The following is a 20168-nucleotide window of genomic DNA, read 5'->3' as shown; positions in this document are numbered from 1 at the left end:
AAGCGCTTTGCAGCCAATAAAGTACTGTTGAAATGTAATCATTGCTGTAATGCAGGAAACATTTAGGGATGTCTTGATGCAAAAATGTAAAGGCTACAGGAGCATTAGAATCCTGTGTAACAACAGTAATGAAAAGTGGCACACAAAACTGCCAGCCACCATGATAATTAAGATGTGAACTCTGACAGCATTCACGTGGAAAAGCCGAGCAATATTGAATGCTAAATCTATAGGTAGGATCTATGGGAATTGTAAGTCTTCATCCTTAATTCATTTGTTTGGTATTGTCAAATAATTTGTTAGATGTATTCGCAAACCTTATTTGTGTATGTGATGGTAGAAATTTAACTGCTTGATCTTGCTACCTTTTAACATAGAAACATAGAAGATAGGAGCAGGAGTAGGCTATTTGGCCCCTCGAGCCTGCTCCACCATTCAATGTGATCATGGCTGATCATCCAAATTCAGTACCCGGTCCCTGCTTTCTCCCCATACCCCTTGATCCCTTTAGCCTTAAGAAATGTATCCAACTCCTTCTTGAATATATTTAATGAATTGGCCTCTACTGCCTTCTGTGGTAGAGAATTCCACAGGTTCACCACTCTCTGGGTGAAGAAATTCCTCCTCATTTCTGTCCTAAAAGGCCAACCCCTTATCCTTAGACTGTGACCCCTGGTTCTGGATTCCCTGACCATCGGGAACATCCTCCCTGCATCTAGTCTGTCCAGTCCTGCCAGAATTTTATAAGTTTCAATGAGATCCCCTCTCATTCTTCTAAACTCCAGCGGGTACAAGCCCAATCGACCCAATCTCTCCTCATACATCATTCCTGCCATCCCAGGTATCAGCCTGGTGAATCTTCGCTGAACTCCTTCCATGGCAAGAACATCCTTCCTCAGATAAGGCGACCAAAACTGCACACAATACTCAAGATGTGGTCTCACTAAGGCCCTGTATAACTGCAGCAAGACATCCTTGTTCCTGTACTCGAACCCTCTCGCTACGAAGGCCAACATACCATTTGCCTTCTTAACCGCCTGCTGCACCTGCATGCTTACCTTCAGCGACTGGTGCACAAGGACACCCAGGTCTCGTTGCACTTCCCCTTCTCCCAATCTATTGCCATTCAGATTATCTGTCTTCCTGTTTTTGCCACCAAAGTGGATAACCTCACATTTATCCACGTTATATTGCATCTGCCATGCTTCTGCCCAATCACCCAACCTGTCCAAATCATCCTGGAGTTTCTCAGCATCCTCCTCACAGCACACACGCCCACCCAGCTTTGTGTCGTCTGCAAATTTGGAGATATTACATCTAGTTCCCTTGTCTAGATCATTAATAGATATTGTGAATGCTAAGTTCTAATCAGTTGCTGCCACATTTAGGATCTGACCGAGCTCTGACACATTTCAAGCAAGTTTTTAGTCACTTTCATCTTAGTCTTAATCTTTTCTTTAATATTATCCAGATCTCACTGATGCTCTGTTTGGTAGGGAGCACACGCGGCAACGAACTTGAATCTAGCATCATCGGAATTGAAGAAAGGAGTGTTTCTTTCTTGCCAATTTATTTCCCTTTCCTTCCTTACCTGAAGATGTTTATTCCTCGCTCGGGTATAGTTCCATAGAAGATAGGAGTAGGAGTAGGCCATTCGGCCCTTCGAGCCTGCTCCGCCATTCAGTGAGATCATGGCTGATCATCCAAATTCAGTACCCTGTCCCTGCCTTCTCCCCATATCCCTTGATCCCTTTAGCCTTAAGAAATATATCCAACTCTTTCTTGAATATATTTAATGAATTGACCTCTACTGCCTTCTGTGGCAGAGAATTCCACAGGTTCACCACTCTCTGGGTGAAGAAATTCCTCCTCATTTCAGCCCTAAATGGCTTACCCCTTATCCTTAGACTATGACCCCTGGTTCTGGACTCCCCGACCATCAGAAACATCCTTTCTGCATCTAGTCTGTCCAGACCTGACAGAATTTTATAGGTTTCGATGAGATCCCCTCTCAATCTTCTAAACTCCAGTGAGTATAAGCCCAATTGACACAATCTCTCCTCGTACGTCATTCCTGCCATCCCAGGTGAATCTTCGCTGCACTCCCTCCATGGCAAGAACGTCCTTCCTCAGGTAAGGTGACCAAAACTGCACACAATACTCAAGGTGCGGTCTCACCAAGGCCCTGTACAACTGCAGCAAGACATCCTTGTTCTTGTACTCGAACCCTCTTGCTACGAAGGCCAACATACCATTTGCCTTCTTAACCGCCTGCTGCACCTGCATGCTTACCTTCAGCGACTGGTGCACAAGAACACCCAGGTCTCTTTGCACTTCCCCTTCTCCCAATCTATTGCCATTCAAATAATAATCTGCCTTCCTGTTTTTGCCACCAAAGTGGATAACCTCACATTTATCCACATTATAGTGCATTTGCCATGTTTCTGCCTAATCACCCAACCTGTCCAAATCGTACTGGAGTTTCACGACATCCTTCTCACAGCATACCCTCCCACCCAGCTTTGTGTCGTCTGCAAATTTGGAGATATTACATCCAATTCCCTCGTCCAGATCATTAATATATATTGTGAACAGCTGGGGTCCTAGGACCGATCCTTGCGGTACCCCACTAGTCACTGCCTGCCACTCGGAAAACGATCCGTTTATTCCAACTCTTTGCTTTCTGTCCGCCAACCAGTTCTCTATCCAAGTCAATACCTTGCCCCCAATCCCATGTGCCTTAATTTTGCACGCTAACCTCTTATGCGGGACCTTATCGAAAGCCTTCTGAAAGTCCAAATACACCACATCCACTGGTTCTCCCTTATCTATTTTACCAGTTACATCCTCAAAAAATTCCAGTAGATTAGTCAAGCATGATTTACCTTTTGTAAATCCATGTTGACTTTGTCCGATCCTGTCACTGCTTTCCAAGTGCTCTGCTATTACATCTTTTATAATGGACTCTAGCATTTTCCCCACTACCGATGTCAGGCTTACCGGTCTATAATTCCCCGCTTTTTCTCTGCCACCTTTTTTGAATAGTGGGGTAACATTGGCTACCCTCCAATCCATGGGTACTGTTCCAGAGTCTGTTGAGTTCTGGAAGATGACCAGCAATGCATCTACTATATCTAGGGCCACTTCCTTAAGTACCCTGGGATGTAGATTATCAGGCACTGGGGATTTCCACGGGTGCTGATCGTCCTCCGGTACCATGCCCTAAGTAATAGGGTTGTTCAGCTACAGGGCCACCAAAGCCAAGCCCAATCCTGTCTCCACCTGATGTCCACACAAGCAGGAGGTTGCTGGATAACCCATTTCTGCTCTCAATATGGAAGCATTGAAGCCAGCTGTAGGAGCTGCACTCGTCTCCTGGCTGAAATCAGATACTATTGAGCCATAGGGGTACTATTGAACAGAGCGTAATTAAGGAAAGAGTAAGAATTCAAGACCTGCAGTTAAAGGATGAAAAATAAATAACATCGAAAAAGAAAAGCATTCTTAACTTTTGACATGTCTGCACACCCCTCAGCCACACCATCACCTACCTAATTTGCTGTCCTGCAAAGCCACCATTTGTTCTCTATACGTTTAACTTTCACCTTTCCAATCTATTGAAATAGATGTGATTCAGGATAGTAAGATGCAAGTAAAGGTGCACAAGCTTTCAAATCCTCTTGGGCCTTTTTCATTATACCATTTTCCTATTCAAGGGCCTATGGAGGAAATGGGTAATGTATCTGCCTCTTGTATTCTTTTATCTACATGATTCCAAGCTTTTAGTGAGAAAACTTATTAAAATAATAAATTACTCCAGGAAAAAAAACCTCAGTAAACATTTGGAAATTTATATGGCCATACCTGTCCTAGTTGCTTGTATGAAAGTCCAAATTTGCATTGAAAGGAGGCAAAGTTATGTCTGTCGAAGATAATGCTTCAGAGCACAAATGCTTTTGATGTACAAAGCCAGATTAAAATGTAGCATTTTGTGTTTGCCTACTAAAGCTACAATGAATAAATGAATAAAATGTAATTCAGTTTTTAATTGAACATTTTATCTTCAAAACAAAATGATTTTGTGGCGATTCATTACAGGAGCTCCATATGTCAATAAGTGCTGTCTGGTCACGCAGCTTTACATTCCCTTGTGTGCTGTGCCACAGGTGTGCACTTCACATGTCTGATGGGAACTTTCAGGCCGCCTTTTGTTTGTGCACTGACCTTAATGAAAGTGGAAAATTAAACCTAACTGCTTGATTTTATTTAATTTTCAGGACTATGTGTGGGATGCTTCTCATTACCTGGTGCAGCAGGTTTTCAGCAGCCTGAAAGAGATGTTTACTGGCACCAGGGAAATTCAGGTAATTTCACTAACTACGGTTATACTGCAGGGGAATTGATGCTTATATGGCTTAATCAGTGCGTTCAATTTTTTTGTTGCAAAACAAGAGGGGGGAGTTGAAGCAAGGTTACAGCTTTCAATAAATTTAAGGTATACAAAGTGCAAATCACCAGCGTACAGACCAGTCGTAATGATCTGAAACAGCTGCTTTAAAGAATTTGCAGGTCTACTTTTTAAATAAATCGAAATGATAAAATTAGCAAGTTATTTACTGTAGTGCATGATGCAGCTTGAATGTCACTAGACTAGGAGATTAGGCGCATTGTGATAAATGAGTTCAGTTTGCACCAGATCTCATTTTCTTTGTACTCTTGTTTCCTAGAATGTGGCTTTTTTTGTACTGGTAGATCACCTTGGCATTACTACCAGTAGTAAACTTGTCTGTTGGTCCAACACCTAGAGCATGTTTTCTAATATTTACTGTGGTGTCACTCTCTGGTCTCAAACATACACTCACCAAACTGTTGCTGTTACCCTCAGACAGGCTGCACCTGCCATTCAGGTTGGGTCCCCGACATTCACCTTCTGCTAACTCAGTCTCTCACACCCTGTGTAAGGCCCCGGCAGCGAACTCGGCACGGCCCAGGGACCAAAACTGGCTCATCTCCACACTAAACAGCGCACATTCCACCTGATCCATTTGGAACAAAAACGTTTTAACCATTTTGTAGCGTAGCGCAAAAATTGACTTCCTGAAGGCAGTTATTGTTTGATTGGGGCTGCAGCTGAAAGCCTGTAGAGGTGTGGATTGGCATTTAAACCAACATGTTACTTATTGATGATGAAAATATTACAACATTCTTCTTTGTAAAGCTGGTCTCAAAATTATTTCTGTTAAATAGAATGATGCATAATTTGCAAGCTGGAAACAATACTGAGCTTTCCGATGGTTAAGACCAAAATTGCAGTTTTAATATAAGTGTGAGCTTTTCAAGTTCGGCTACCTATTCTCAATTTTGGTGCCTAACTTTAAAAACATAGGCCTAGAAATTCAGTGCCCTTAGCACCGATTTTGCGGCGCTAGAGGGCCTAGCGCTGCAATTGGCGCCGGTTCCTAAATTGCCTGGGGCCCTTCCGCGGCGGTAGACCGGTAGCGCTGCGCCGGCACCGATGACGTCATCGGTGTGCGCAGCGTCCCGGTTGCCGTGGTAACCCGGCCCCAAGCCGAAATTCAGTTGCGCCCGCCTCGCCCGTGGCAGGCGCAACTAAGACTCTGGCAACAGAGTCTTCCCCCAGTGTGCGCCGGCGCATAAAGGTGGAGCGGCGGCCGGCGGCCGCCTGCCCGCACCTCCCTTCCCGGACTCCTGCATTCCCCCCCCGCGGCCCTGATCAGTGCCTCATGCGAGCCCGGCACTTCCCCGAGGTGCCGGGCTCAGATGTCGGGTCAATCCGCCGGACAGTTGTCGGCTGCAGGCAGCTCCTCCTTAACAGGAGGAGGAGGCCTGCAGTTCCCCCGCCTGCCGCACCGCATCGGGTGCCGCAGCGGGGGATTAGCGCCGGGAAACCCAAGTTGACGCCCGTTTTGAGGCGCTAAAGGAGGGTTTTAGCGCCCGCCGCCGTCTGGGCCCGGCGCACCCGAATTTTCGTCGGGCGCTGCCGCATTACCGCTGGCGCAAACTTTCTGGCGCTACAGCCCTGGCAAGACCAGAACCCAATTTCTAGGCCATAGCCTCCATTATGTGATCATAAATTCAGTCTTGCTCCTTCTGGCTACATATACCGTACTTTAAAAGCCTCGAATAGCTTTTGCTTGGTACAAATATCACTAATGTTTAGGTGAACTACATGCTGCAATTAAAATCACTAATACTTGACCGATTTAATTCCAGCCTCTACGTGCAGAATCTGGAAAAATATATTTGCTTAGAGTTCTTTTTAATTTAGTAAAATTGGGGTGTTATCTTCCAATCTTTGTGAAAGCTGCCATTTTTGTATCAGGAATCCAAACAGCTAACCTTTCCCATCATATATCACTGCAGCTATTTTTATATTAAAAAAAAAAATCATGATTCATAAATTGCTACAAAAATGGATTTTGCTGCTTAAAAATGCAGATGGCAGGCCTTCCAGGTCTGTCTAGGCATACGGTCTTGAGCTGTGTTTATGGTTCCATAATCACAATGATAAGCCGAAGTGCATATTGAAATCCACAAGGATGAACAAATGATTTATTACCTCAGGACTATTACAGTTGATTTCCATCACAAATTGCTGGACATTTGGGTTTTTGTATTAAAATTTAATAATCATGGGCTACAGTGAATTGTTGCTTCCTTTCATCTTTTCACTTGAAACATTTTTTATCTTTAGGACTGGCTGACAGAAAGTGCACGACTAATTGCAAGATCAGGAAGTTCAGTGGAGTGGGTGACACCACTGGGACTACCAATTGTGCAACCTTACCACAGGACCAGGACTACATTAGTAAGTACTGTACAAAGATCTATACCTTGATGAAAAGCACAATGGGCACTGTACAATAATTTACTTGTATATCTGATAAACTGATCTGCCATTCAGTTGGATCATAGCTGCTCTGTATTTCAACTCCATTTCCCTGCCTTGGATCCATATCCCTTAAAGCCCTTACCTAACAAAATCTCTCTCTTTCAGTTTTGAAATTTTCAATTGACCTAGCCTCAACAGCTTTTTGGGAGGGAGAGTTGCAGATTTCCACTACCCTTTGTGTCAAGATATCACCCCTGAATCTTAGATACAGCTCTCAGTTTAAGGTTATGCCTCCTTGTTCTGGACTCTACCACCAGAGGAAATAGTTTTTCTCTATCTACCCTATCAAATACTTTAATCATTTTAAACACCTCAGTTAGATCACCCCTTAGTCTTCTAAGGGAGTGATTGCTTGGAAGGCATATCGGGTCCTTCTGCGCATGCGCAACTGTATGGGGGAGCCTGAAGACTGTTTTGGGACTGCGCATGAGCAATCGATCGGTCGCGCATGCACCTGGACCCCGGAGAGCCAACTGGAGAGGAAACCGGAAGTGTGGCCTGCTGAAGCACGCTGCCTTGCTGCCTTGTTGCCCAGAGTGGTTTTTTTTGGGCTTGTCAATACTGATATAACCCACAATAAAAAAATGACAAAAATGTAGAGCAGCCAAACAGTTTGTGAAGATTAAGTAAAAGGATAAGGATTATTTGATTAGAAAATAATGAGTGAGTTCTTCCGCTGTTCGATGAACCTCTATGGATTATCACATTACTCATTTTCCTACAATTTGGCATTTGGGAGTGTTATAATTACATTCAATTATATCTAAGATGCAACATAGTTGATATGTACCAACTACACTAAATATGGTTAGATTTCACTACTGTTATGAATAGGTCTATTGTACTTCAAATTAAATTTTTAGGTAACAGTGTCACATGAATCAGAGTCATTAAACTGAATATTAAGCACAGTACTTACAATAGAAATGTGTTTACTGAAACTATTTTAGTCCACGCCAATGTGTTTGTACAACAAGTTAATATGCTTGAACAAATGTATTTTTAGATTGCCTCAAACCTAATAAGATATCTTAACGCGATATTTTCAAATTCAACTCGAGTGTAAAGTATTCCATTTCAATATAAGATACCACTTCAATTTGTGTATTTGAAGGAAAGAAGATGCTTCTAGCAAACTAGCACAGACACACAAGCACCCCAACGCCCGCAACCATTGGTTTATTGACTGGCAAATCCTTACTAGCTTTGTGCTATAGTAGCATCACCTGAGATCCGAAAGCCATTGAGTATTTGCTCCTCTTGTTTTCCATTTCCTATTTTAATTAACGTTTCAGCCTTAAAGTTGTAGCCTTGACCTTGGTTTCTTCATTCTGAATTAAATATTTTTTATCACTTCCAGAAGGAAAATAAATAAAACTCCAAAGAAGTAGCTAACTCATTAATTAGAGTATCGGGGGGGGGGGGGGGGGGAACAAATTCTGTTGCACCCGCAGATCGTGACATCAGTCGAGCGTGCAACGCCCCGGTAGTGCCCCGGACTGGATATTGAGTGGCGCCCCCTGCCTTTTCGCCTGCCGCTAGCAACGACAGGTTGAGGGGAAAGTTTTGCAGTTGGGAAGGGACTGGGGGAGCGCTATTTAAAGGCGACCGCTTCCTGCCTTTCTTTGTCGGCGACATTTTTGCACCACGCATTCTGAGAGAGCGAGACACTTCTGGAGCGATTCAACGCTGTGTGGAGGAGTTTTGGGTACTGAGCAGCACTTTGCAGGTTCATTTTGATTTGACCTTCCTTGCATTGATTTAGAAGAGACTATGGGGGCTGCACTCTGAGCTCTTTCCCTGGGCCTCTCCATTGTTCTTTCCAGCAGATTTGATGTACAGGTCTTTCCAGGCCGAGAGTCAAGGCTGCAATGAGCAGGGTGTGGATGGAGAGCAAGATCGACCCTCCCCTTTAAGAACTGGCTGGCGCCAGTGTGTCTGTGTTCCATTGCTGACTGACATCACATGAGCTTCGCCAGAACTCTGAGGTAGCACCTCGCTCCTCGGCGTTAGCGCCTTAAGAGAGGTGTGTAGCGCCTGATTTAGCGCTCCAATCACCTCCGGGGCGATAGAAGCCAAGTTTGCAGTCGGAGGCGATAATTAGCGCCAGGCGCTAAACTTTGCGCCCGGCCGATAATTGCGCCCCAAACGGGGTGATACCGAATTTCTCTCCCAAAGTCTTTTATTTTACCAGCCAAGGACAACTATAATTACAACTGCAGAACACTAGATAACAGAGGATCTTCACAAAGCTAGCTACAGCTCTACTTTGTGCATTCTACCATATCACCATTCTAACATGATTTGCACCTTCCTTAGCCATACTGTACAATTACAGCAGCACACTGAACTCTAGCCTGCCTGCCTGAAAATGACTGGATCAAATTACACATTGCAGAGAACTTGAATTATTCTGTAGCAGTCAGGATCAAATTACACATTCCAGACAAACTGGAAATCTGGTCCAACCCACTTGTGTTGCAAATAAATGCAGCCATCTTCTAATCCCAATGGAATACAAGCCTATTCTATACAACCTATCCTCACAATTTAACCCTTTTAGCCCCTTGGGTAGGGGTGCTGATTTAAATCAAATTCCATTTTTATTGAATGGGATTTTCACCTGTGTTTTGGGGATCAAATTCTGGCCTTTTTGTCCACAAAAACTATAAATCAGCTGAGGGAATGCTGTATTTTGCCACAAGTACAGCTGTAGTGTGTTTTTAAATAATGGATGACTACCTAATTCTGGGAAATTACTGATTGACAGGTCAGTAGCTCTCAACCTTCACGTCGGTCTGCTATTCTCCATTCCTCAAAATAGTCCATTCTTACAGTACAGTCACCGATTCTGCTGCTGTTTGAACCACTAACTGGGTTTTCTGATGCTTTGAAGTTTTCAACAATGTTTATCCACTTTCAAACCGTGGTGGACAACTCTCCATTGCTGCTTTAACACCGAAGGCGCACACATCAGTATGTCTCATGACCCTATCATCGGTCAAGATCTAACACTCAGCTAGACAGAAGTCTGTTTTCAGACTGATGGCATCAGTTGGATCCATTAGTTGAAAATATTAAATGCATTTGTAATTCAACAGTTATTGATCATATTAGCAATCTTTCATGTACTTTGTTTCATGTGAGCTTCTGAATTTGAAGTTTCCGATGAGCAAAAGCAGAATTTCTCTTGGGCAAGATTATCATTCTGTGCACATAGCATGTGGCTGTTGTTAGCGGGAAGAGAATTTCTTTTGCACATAGATTACTTGTCTTCAGTGGCTTGGACATAATCTTACAATTACAACATAATCATAGTTTAACTAGAGAAGAGCAGCTTGGTCTCATTCAGACTGATATTTTTCCAGTGTGTCGCAGCTGAACAATTGTCTAGAATCACTACCACTGAACCTGAATCATTTTATTTAGTTAGCATTTTGCAGAAATTAATTGTAGCCCACCGAAATAACGACTAATCTTTCTCCCCTTTGTATGGTGCATATTAGAGAAAAATAAACCAGATTTAAACCAGTAGGTTTTAATTCCGCCACAATGTTGTACAAAAGTAAATTTGCATTGTACTGAGTGTTCAATTATAATTACAGTTTGCAGCATGAAACTTGTGTGGGTTGAAAATTGTACTTTTTTTCTAAACCCCATGCGCTGTCACTGGAAGAGCTGGAACTTATTTGGTTACTTTATTCATGAGCACTAAAGTCACCTCAGTAACTTTAAAGATCACACACTAGAAAATTTGTCTTCTGGGATGGTGAGAAACTGCCATCTATCCCTTGGATGCACCTATGACGCTACTCCAATTCCTGGAATCAGCATCATATGCAGGCAGGCATCCACGTCGATTCTGGCCCTACCCAGGCGCTTGCCTCAGAGGGAAATAGGAGCGGAGGGATTTTGTCACAGTGTATAAGGGTCGGCTATACCAAAGATCTTTAAGATATAGTTGTATTGCTGACTTTTCAAATATGCCTCTTTCCCAACAGCAGTTGATTGATTGTAGTAAGAGAAGTGACTTTTTAAGGTATAATGGACTCCATTTCTGCCAGGATCAGGTCCTGGCATACTTTAACCTCTACCTGAACAATCAGACACGAGTAAGGCCTCACTTTAATGCCATCTCACCCAAACAGCAGCATCTCTGCTAATATTACACTCCCCCAATACTGCACTGAAGTGACAGCCTGATTATGGGGCTCAAATCTGCATCTTTGAATTTCTTCAGTAGATTTAAACCAAACTTAACTCTCCAAGTACCTCATGTACAGTTTGTATGCCTGAACTCTTCATTAAAGCTAAATATTAGCAGTGTTTTGATCAAACATGACCAATAGTTTTCTCTCCTCCTCTGAGTTCCTTTCGAAGAAAGAGAAGGTCTGTTAATAGCATCAGTGCATAGGACTATGTACATATAAACATATACAGTACTTGAACCTTGTCACATCAAAAATATAAATCAACTTAACATTAGATTTAACAACAGAAAATGCTGGAAAAACTCAGCAGGTCAGGCAACATCCGTGGAGAGAAATTTGAGTTGACGTTTCGGGTCGAACCCTTCTTCAAAACTGGAAAGAAAAGAAACTAGATCGAAGGCAGGGCTGCGATCAGACAAAAGAATAAAAGAAACAAAAGAAGTAAAAGAGACAATAAAAGGTATTAGAAGCTAGACGAGATGGTAATAGGCTGAGATTAGGTGTAAAGTGTACTGGCAGGGCAAGAGATAGCTGCCAGGTGTGAGAGAGAAACAAAAGGAAAGGGGGGGGGGGGGGAAAGGAGTGGAAAAATTACAAGAAAAAATGAAATAGGGGCCGAGGTTATGATCTGAAATTGTTGAACTCGATATTGAGTCCGGAAGGCTGCAGAGTGCCTAATCGGAAGATGAGGTGCTGTTCCTCGAGTTTACGTTGCGCTTCCGTGGAACAATACAAGAGGCCAAGGACGGTGAGGTCCGAGTGGGAATGGAGCGGTGAATTAAAATGACAGGCGACCGGAAGCTCGGGGTCACCCTTACGGACTGAACGGAGGTGTTCCGCAAAGCGGTCACCCAATCTGCGTTTGGTCTCCCCAAAATAACATTAGATTTCCTTTCTTCAGACTCTTCATTATCATGTTACAATCTTTCCATATTATTCAGAATGCTGAATTTGTATTATCCAAAAGACATGTTCAAATCTTAGTGCTGACATGAAATAACCACTTAAAAGAGAGGGAAAAAGTAAAGTTACTTCATAAAAGTGCTTCTTCAAATGAACTAAAAAAGTTACTAGGACATCTTGTCGATTGGGAGATATCTTGTTTTTACCTTGCACTTTACCCATCAGTGAGACCCACCATTTTGAATCACTGCCTGCTGTTCCTGTTCTGCAGGACAGTCATACGCACCCTAAAATGGTTCCATTTATTTACATCAAAGCCAAGAGTTTCAGACTAGCCCAGAAGAGACCAAACTGGAAGCATCCAAAGCTAGAAAAGCTTGTCCTTGCTAGGTACTGCTGCATACTTTTAATGTTATCTTTAATTATTTATTTCAGTTCTTAAAGAACACATCAGTAATTACTCTGTTAGTAATATAATATTTAGATGTTTTTTATATTCCTTTAATAACTCATCCTGTTTGGGCAAAAGTTCTGTTCTAAAGTACTACTGAAATTGATATAAAATGGTGAATTTAAAATTCAGGACCCATGTCAATTTTGCATTTTAGTCAGAGCTTTCAGACCATGGACTGCTGATTGTCACTTCATCGGGGACAAATGGAATTTCACAGTCTTTTGAGCATTTTATTGTACAATTTTCAGTTTCACAGTGCAGTTTATATAAAGAGACATGTATATTCTAGTACTATATTGCTCATTATAAGTCAACGGTTGTACCATGGAATGAATCATTAAATTCCCAGAGATATTTCTATTCTATTCTCATACACTGGTTAATTTATGCATTTTAAAGCAGCTTTGTTAAACAAAGTCAAGATCCTAACTTAGCATTATAATATGGTTATTAGCAGCATTATAATATGGTTATTAGCAGTAATGGAAGAAACATAGGCGTTGAGCCTTAGTTGGTCAAATTAAAGATACATAAAACAAAGTTGAAATCCCAACTTGCAAACAGCAGATAGCTAGCCTGGGAAGCAAGGTCATGGGTGACTTGTCATGGTGCAGAATGTTATAACATCCTCAGGGTACCAAAAACATAAGCAAGTTCTAAGCATCTATCCAGCTATTCTAATACTAGTCTGAAGAGACACTTTTGTCTCGAGTTCTACAGGAAACTTTCGATTAACCGGCCCCTAAATAACGGAACGCTCTATCCACCGGCAAAATTCAGGAGTCGGTTCAGGTAACTTTTTTTACTTTTATTACTTTTTTTACTCCATTTGTTGCTGTGCAAGGGTGTAGCTGAAGCTGTTGCTAAGCTACAGAGACGCTTGCAACTTGTGCCGATTGTTTTGAAGCTGCAGGGTTTGTTGCTTTATACGGAGCTCTGAGCTCCGTATCTTTTACTATAGCGTTCGATTATCCGGAATTGTTGATGAACCGGCACCACGTCGGTCCCGTCCGTGCCTGATACCAGAAAGTTTCCTGTAATACAATCATCTAAACACGGTATTATTCGCATCACAATTTAATCGCATAACTATGTACATTTTAGATATCCCTAATTTCTAACATGAGAGGACACTGCCTGCGCTTGAAGGGGACTAAAATCAAAACTAATCTGAGGAAACAATATTTCAGCGAGCGAGTGGTCAATCTATGGAACAGACTCCCTACGGAAATGGTGTTGGTATTGATTCATCCAGATGCAAATTAGATAGCTTTATTTCAGAATATTAAATTTTGGGATACCGTATATATGAATATAAGTTGAGACATGACGTGGTAAGTGGAATAGCTTGGGAGGAAAAAGATGACTAAGGACCTAAAGAACCATAGAAACTTACAGCACAGAAGGAGGCCATTCATGCCATTGTGCCTGTGCTGGGTCTTTGAAAGAGCAGTCGTGCTTAGTCCCACACTCCTGTAAGTTCCTCATCCTCAAGTACCTGTTCAACTCCCTTTTAAAATTATTTATGGAATCAACTTTTCAGGTAGAGCGCTCCAGATCCTAACGACTCTGACTGAAAAAAATTCTCCATATCTCCCCTTTAGATCTTTTGCCAGTGATTTTAAATCTATCACCGCTGGTTATTAACCCACTCGCCAGAAGGAATAGTTTTTCTCTACTCTTATCAAAACCTCACATCATTTTGAAAACATCTATTCGGTCACATCTTAACCTTCTCTGTTCCAAGGAGAACAGTCCGAACTTTTCTAACCTCTCCTCATAACTGAAGTCCCTTGTCCCTGGTAACATCCTGGTAAACTTCCTCTGTACCCCTGCTAAGGCCTTTATATCTTCTCTAAAGTGTGGTGCCCAGAATTGTCCACAATACTCCAGCTCAGGCCTAACCAGTGATTTATAAAGTTCGAGCATGATCTCTTTGCTTTTATATTCTATTCCTCTTTTTATAAACCCAAGTAACTCGTATGCTTTTTTAACTACCTTATCAACTTGTCGTGCCACCTTTAAGGATTTGTGTATATGGGCACCAAGGTTTCTGCTCATCTACACTTTTCAAAATCGTGCCATTTATAGTATATTGTTTTTCCATATTAGTCCTCCCAAAATGCATCACTGCACACTTCTCTGCATTGAGATCCATCTGCCGTGCTTCTGCCCATTTCACCATCCTGTCTGTCATCCTGAAGCCTATACCTATCCTCATCACTATCTACCACTTTTGTATCATCTGCAGACTTTATAATGCTGCTCCATACACCTGAGTCTAGGTCGTTTATAAAAATTGAAAAGAGTAACGGACCCAGAACTGACCCTTGGGGAACACCACTGCAAACCACCTCCCAGTCTGGAAAAACATTACCTTTTGCTTCCTGTGTCTTCTAAATAAGCTTTCTGTGTGACACTTTGTCAAATTCTTCCAGAAGTCCATCTACTGCACTACCTTGATCAACCGTCTCTGCTACCTCATCAAAGAATTCAATCAAGTTAGTCAGGCACGATTTGACTTTAACAAATCCATTCTAGCTCTTCATGATTAAGCCATGCCTTTCCAAATGAAAGTTTATTTTGTCCCTGATAATGGTTTCCAATAACTTCCCCACCACCAATGTTAGGCTGACTGGCCTGTAGTTGCCTGATTTATCCCTCTCCCCTTTCTTGAATAGTGGTATAACATTAGCAACACTCCAGTCCTCCGGCACTACTCCTTTATCCAATGAGGATTGAAAGATTGTGACCAATGCCTCTGCTATTTGTACTTTTGCTTCATTCACAAACCTAGGACGCATTCTGTCTGGACCAGGTGACTTACCAACTTTCAGTAATGCTAATCATTTTAGTACATCTTCTCTATTACTATCCTGTCCATGACTTCCCTCTACTCTGGTTCCCAAAGCTCTCCACCACTGGGTTTTTCTCGTGCTGTTTCTAGGTCTGTTGTAGATTAATTGTTAGAGATTGGTTGGTGTGATCAGTTAACAACTTCATTACCGTTGCTAGGATGATATACGGCAAACTAGATGGAACTTGGTCTTTTTTCATCTGCAATTCCTATGTTCTTATCATGTAATGCATAATATATAAAGACTAAGATGGGGAATGTTTATGTCTCCAAAGCCCCTTCCCAGTAGATTTAAAGGGATTGCCTTGATGAAAGCCAAGGAGCTGCTAAGGTGGAGCTACGTGTACCTTGGACTGTTCCTTTGAGGCTACGGTCTTAACTGGTTCAGAAGAGAGAAATTTGATTCTTTATATGCTGAGCTATTCCTTGAGGAAGTGCTGTAAGAAAGCATATTTTGGGGTCCGTTAGATGCTAGTTGTTGCTCAAGGAAGTTTGTCCGTTTTTTTGTGGGGGGGGCGGGGGGGGGGGTGGAAACTCTTTTAATAGATGCTGCTAGTTATTGTCAGGTATCCTACCAGTTCAGTTGTGATTGTTGCTGATTTTGAAAATGCGATTGTTGCTGTTTTTATGAATGCAATATTTGAACCAATCGGGTGCAAGTGTGGCAGACACTCCATGTGTGATGCTTTGAGGTGTTATGGATCCTTTACGTGCAAGGCATTTATTTTATGTATTGATTGCTGATACCTCTAATAGTAATCCTCTCCTTTAATCAAAAGGGAATCGGGAGTGTCAAGAAAAGGATATTTTAGACAGCTTATTGTACTTTTCAAAATGATTAGGTGTCAGCATTGGCTCAGTTGGTAGCGCTCTCACCTCTCCGTCAGAAGGCCATGGGTTCAAGTTGCACTCCAGAGACTTGACACTTCAGTGCAGTACCGAGGGAGTGCTGCACTGTCGGAGGTGTCGTCTTTCAGATGAGACGTTAAACCAAGGCCCCATCTGCCCTCTCAGGTGGGTGTAAAAGATCCCATGGCACTATTTGAAGAAGAGCAGGGGAGTTCTCCCAGTGTCCTGGTCAATATTTGTTTCTCAACCAACATCACTAAAACAGATTATCTGGCTTTCTCATTGCTGTCGGACCTTGCTGTGTGCAAATTGCCTGCCGTGTTTCCTACATTACATCAGTGATTACACTTGAAAAGTGCCTGCTATGAAGTGCTATGGAATGTCCTGAGGCCATGAAGGCGTTCGATAAATTCAAGTTCTTTCTTTCTTTAATCATATTCTAATCCAGTCATATCAACACAGTACAGTGTGATTACAAGTTGTGCAAAAAATACATGGATGTTCAGGCAATGACACTGCACTGGATGGTTTAAGTATCGATATGTACCAATAATTCAATCTGTCAAAATTGAGAGATACTGTGTCAATGGAAGGCTTTATACTTCAGACACAGTCCAGAGACAAAACTCGGAAATGTAGTAAACAATTAGGAGGATAGTAGCAGACCTCAGGAGAACTTAAACAGATTGATGAAATGGGCAGACAGATGGCAGATGAAATTTAACACAGAAGCGTGAAGTGATGCATTTTGTTAGGACGAATGATAAGAGGCAGTACAGTATAAACCTAAATGGTACAATTTTAAAGGGGGTGCTGAAACAAAGAGTCCTGGGTGTTGTGTCCGTGTGTTAATGGAGACACGGAATGCAGGAGTTGGTTTACAGGTGTTTACTGGACAAAGTCTGGAGGTGAACTAACAGATACAAGACACTATACAGGCTTATATAGCCCGAGTGGCCACTACCGGCATTACAGTACACAGGGGCTCTTAAAGGCACATACACCACAATTCCTCCCCTATTCCTCCCCTTTTAGACAACCAGTACATAATATTTTAAGTAATTGTTATTAACATGTGTACAAGAACAATAATCTAAACATTTGCTGCAGTTAATCAATTATAAGTCAGTCTCTCTGGAGGCTTCCTGACTCGGTCCGGATAACGCCTTGGTGGTGTAGTAGTTTTCGGTGGTGTAGTAGGTTCTTTTGGCAAGGTCGATTCGGCTTGAATGCCAGTGTCGGGTTCATCTGGTTCCAGTATCACCGGATCGGAGGTAGATACTATGGGTATCTCTGCTTCATCATTAGGCGTATAGAGTTGTGGTGTAGGTTGTCCCTTTTCGGATGACTCTATGATCTGATCAGCATGGTGCCTTATTATGCTTTCTCCAATGTCCACGGTATACATCAGCGGTCCTAGTCGTGTGCAAATAGTTCCAGGCTGCCATTTCTCGGTACGGTAGTCCCGGGCCAAAACTTGTTGACCTATCTGGAAGGTTCTAGTTGGCCTTTCATTCATGCCTTGAAATTGCCGGTTCTCTACGTCCCTTCTGATGTTTGGCTTGATCAAATCCAGCCGGCATCTTAGTCTTCTATTGAAAAACATCATGGCGGGAGTTTGGTTTGTAACCATATGTGTTGCATTCCTGTAGGCAAACAAGAAGTTATCTACCTTATGCTGTAGATTAATGCCTTCATTACCCATAGCCTTTATGGCCTTCTTGAAGGTCTGGACAAACCTTTCAGCCAATCCATTGGTGGCGGGATGGTATGGGGCAGATGTATAGTGCTTAACCCCATTGTCTTTTAAGAACTTTCTGAATTCTTCGGACACAAATTGTGGTCCATTATAGAAACATAGAAGATAGGAGCAGGAGTAGGCCATTCGGCCCTTCGAGCCTGCTCTGCCATTCAGCGAGATCATGACTGACCATCCAAACCCTATCACCCGGTCCCTACACCGACAGCCATCCCATCCAAGCCCTATCCCCGTAACCCCACGTATTTAATCCCCCCTAACACTAAGGGTCAATATTTATCATGGCCAATCAATCTAACCTAACCCGCACATCTTTGGACTATGGGAGGAAACCGGAGCACCCGGAGGAAACCCACGCAAACACGGGGAGAATGTGCAAACTCCACACAGACAGTCACCCGAGGCCGAATTTGAACCCGGGTCCCTGGCGCTGTGAGGCAACAGTGCTAACCACTATGCCACCGTGCTGTTCAGGCAGCCCATTCCTGGCAAATATGGTCCTTAATACTGTGATGGTTTTTTCCATGGTGGTGGAGGACATCTTTATTACCTCCGGCCACTTGGAGTGTGCATCAACCGCGATTAAGAACATTGAGTCCATAAATGGACCAGCAAAGTCGATGTGTACCCTTTGCCATGGAGATGAGGGCCACTCCCATGGATGTAGAGGGGCTTGTGGTGGGGCGTTTTGGACCTTCTGGCATCCTAGACAGCCCTTGGTCATTTCTTCGATGTCTCCATCGATACCTGGCCACCACACAAACGCTCTGGCAAGGTTCTTCATTTTCACTCCACCCAGATGCCCCTCGTGAAGCTCCTTTAGCACTTTATCCTGGAGTTTGGGTGGAATCACCACTCTGGATCCACACATCAAGGTTCCTCGGCATACTGACAGCTGTTCCCTTCTTTGCGAGAATGCTGGCAACAGTGGTTCGCCATGTGCTGGCCATCCCGTTAAATCGTAGACTCGTGAGAGAGTCGGGTCATTTCTCGTTTCCTTTTCAATGACAGAATTTGTTACTGGTAGACAATCTACTATGGTAGAGTGGAACATTTCCACTGGGTCCACTGTAGGTGCTTCTTCTACCGTTGGCAACGGTAGACGCGATAAACCGTCAGCATTTCCATGCTGTTTTGATCCTTTGTATTCTATGTCATATCGGTGTGCCCCTAGGAAAAGGGACCACCTCTGTAGCCTTTGTGCTGTCATAATGGGAACGCCCTTTTTAGGGTTGAATATGGAGACGAGGGGTTGATGGTCAGTCAACAAGGTAAATTTTTGTCCGTGTAGGTAATGGTTGAATTTCCTCACTCCCCATACCAGGCTGAGTGCTTCCCTGTCGACCTGGGCATAGTTACGCTCAGCTGAGTTCAATGAGCGTGACGCAAAAGCTATCGGCCGCTCCGAGCCATCAGGGAATCTATGCGATAATACTGCTCCTACGCCGTAAGGGGATGCATCGCACGCCAGTCTGATTGGCAGTGATGGGTTGTAATGAGCCAAAACTTCCTTGGATGTGATCAAGCCTTTACATTTATGGAAGGCACGTTTACAGCCCTCGCTCCATTCCCAAATTACTCCCGTTTGTAGCAGTGCGTTAAGAGGGTGCAGAACAGTTGACAAGTTCAGTAAAAATTTATGATAGTAATTTATCAATCCCAGGAACGACCTTAATTGTGAGACATTTTTCGGTGCTGGGGCTTTTATGACCGCTTCAATTTTTTCAGGGGACTTATGCAACCCTTCTTCGTTAATTATGTGGCCACAATATGATATTTGTTTCTGGAAAAATTTGCACTTGGGGCAGTTTGCTCGTAGGCCCTGTTCTCTCAGCCTAGTGAGCACCTGCTCCAAATTGGCAAGGTGCTCGTTGTCGTTTTCTCCTGTTACAAGGATGTCGTCTAGGTAGCATTGAGTCCCAGGAATCCCTTGCAGGACTTGTTCCATAGCTCTTTGCCAGATAGCTGGAGCTGATGCTACTCCGAAAACCAGTCGATTTTACTGGTACAGGCCTTTGTGTATGTTTATTGTGAGATACTTTTTAGAGGCCTCCTCAACCTCCATCTGTAGATATGCCTGTGCCAAGTCAATTTTTGTGAAACGTTTCTCTCCGGATAGTGAGGCGAAAATATCTTCTATCCTCGGAAAAGGATACTGTACCGTGTGAAGGACCGGGTTTACAGTCACCTTGAAGTCCCCACAGATGCGAATTTTTCTCTGT

General features: G+C 43.0%; 1 protein-coding gene across 1 annotated transcript in view; it reads left to right on the top strand.

The window, feature by feature from the left end:
• Window positions 1-20168, top strand: part of polrmt (polymerase (RNA) mitochondrial (DNA directed)) — an 82375-nt gene that overhangs the window by 30698 nt on the left and 31509 nt on the right. The window contains exons 10-11 of the mRNA XM_086004599.1: window positions 4278-4364; window positions 6716-6829. Of these exons, the coding sequence (XP_085860725.1) occupies window positions 4278-4364; window positions 6716-6829 (201 nt within the window). The remainder of the gene's footprint in view (window positions 1-4277; window positions 4365-6715; window positions 6830-20168) is intronic.

The sequence above is a fragment of the Somniosus microcephalus genome, chromosome 13 (assembly GCF_052327205.1).
Source record: "Somniosus microcephalus isolate GS21.2 chromosome 13, FLI_Smic_1.0, whole genome shotgun sequence".
Lineage (NCBI taxonomy): Eukaryota > Metazoa > Chordata > Chondrichthyes > Squaliformes > Somniosidae > Somniosus > Somniosus microcephalus.
This window is presented reverse-complemented; position numbering and strand designations above follow the sequence as displayed.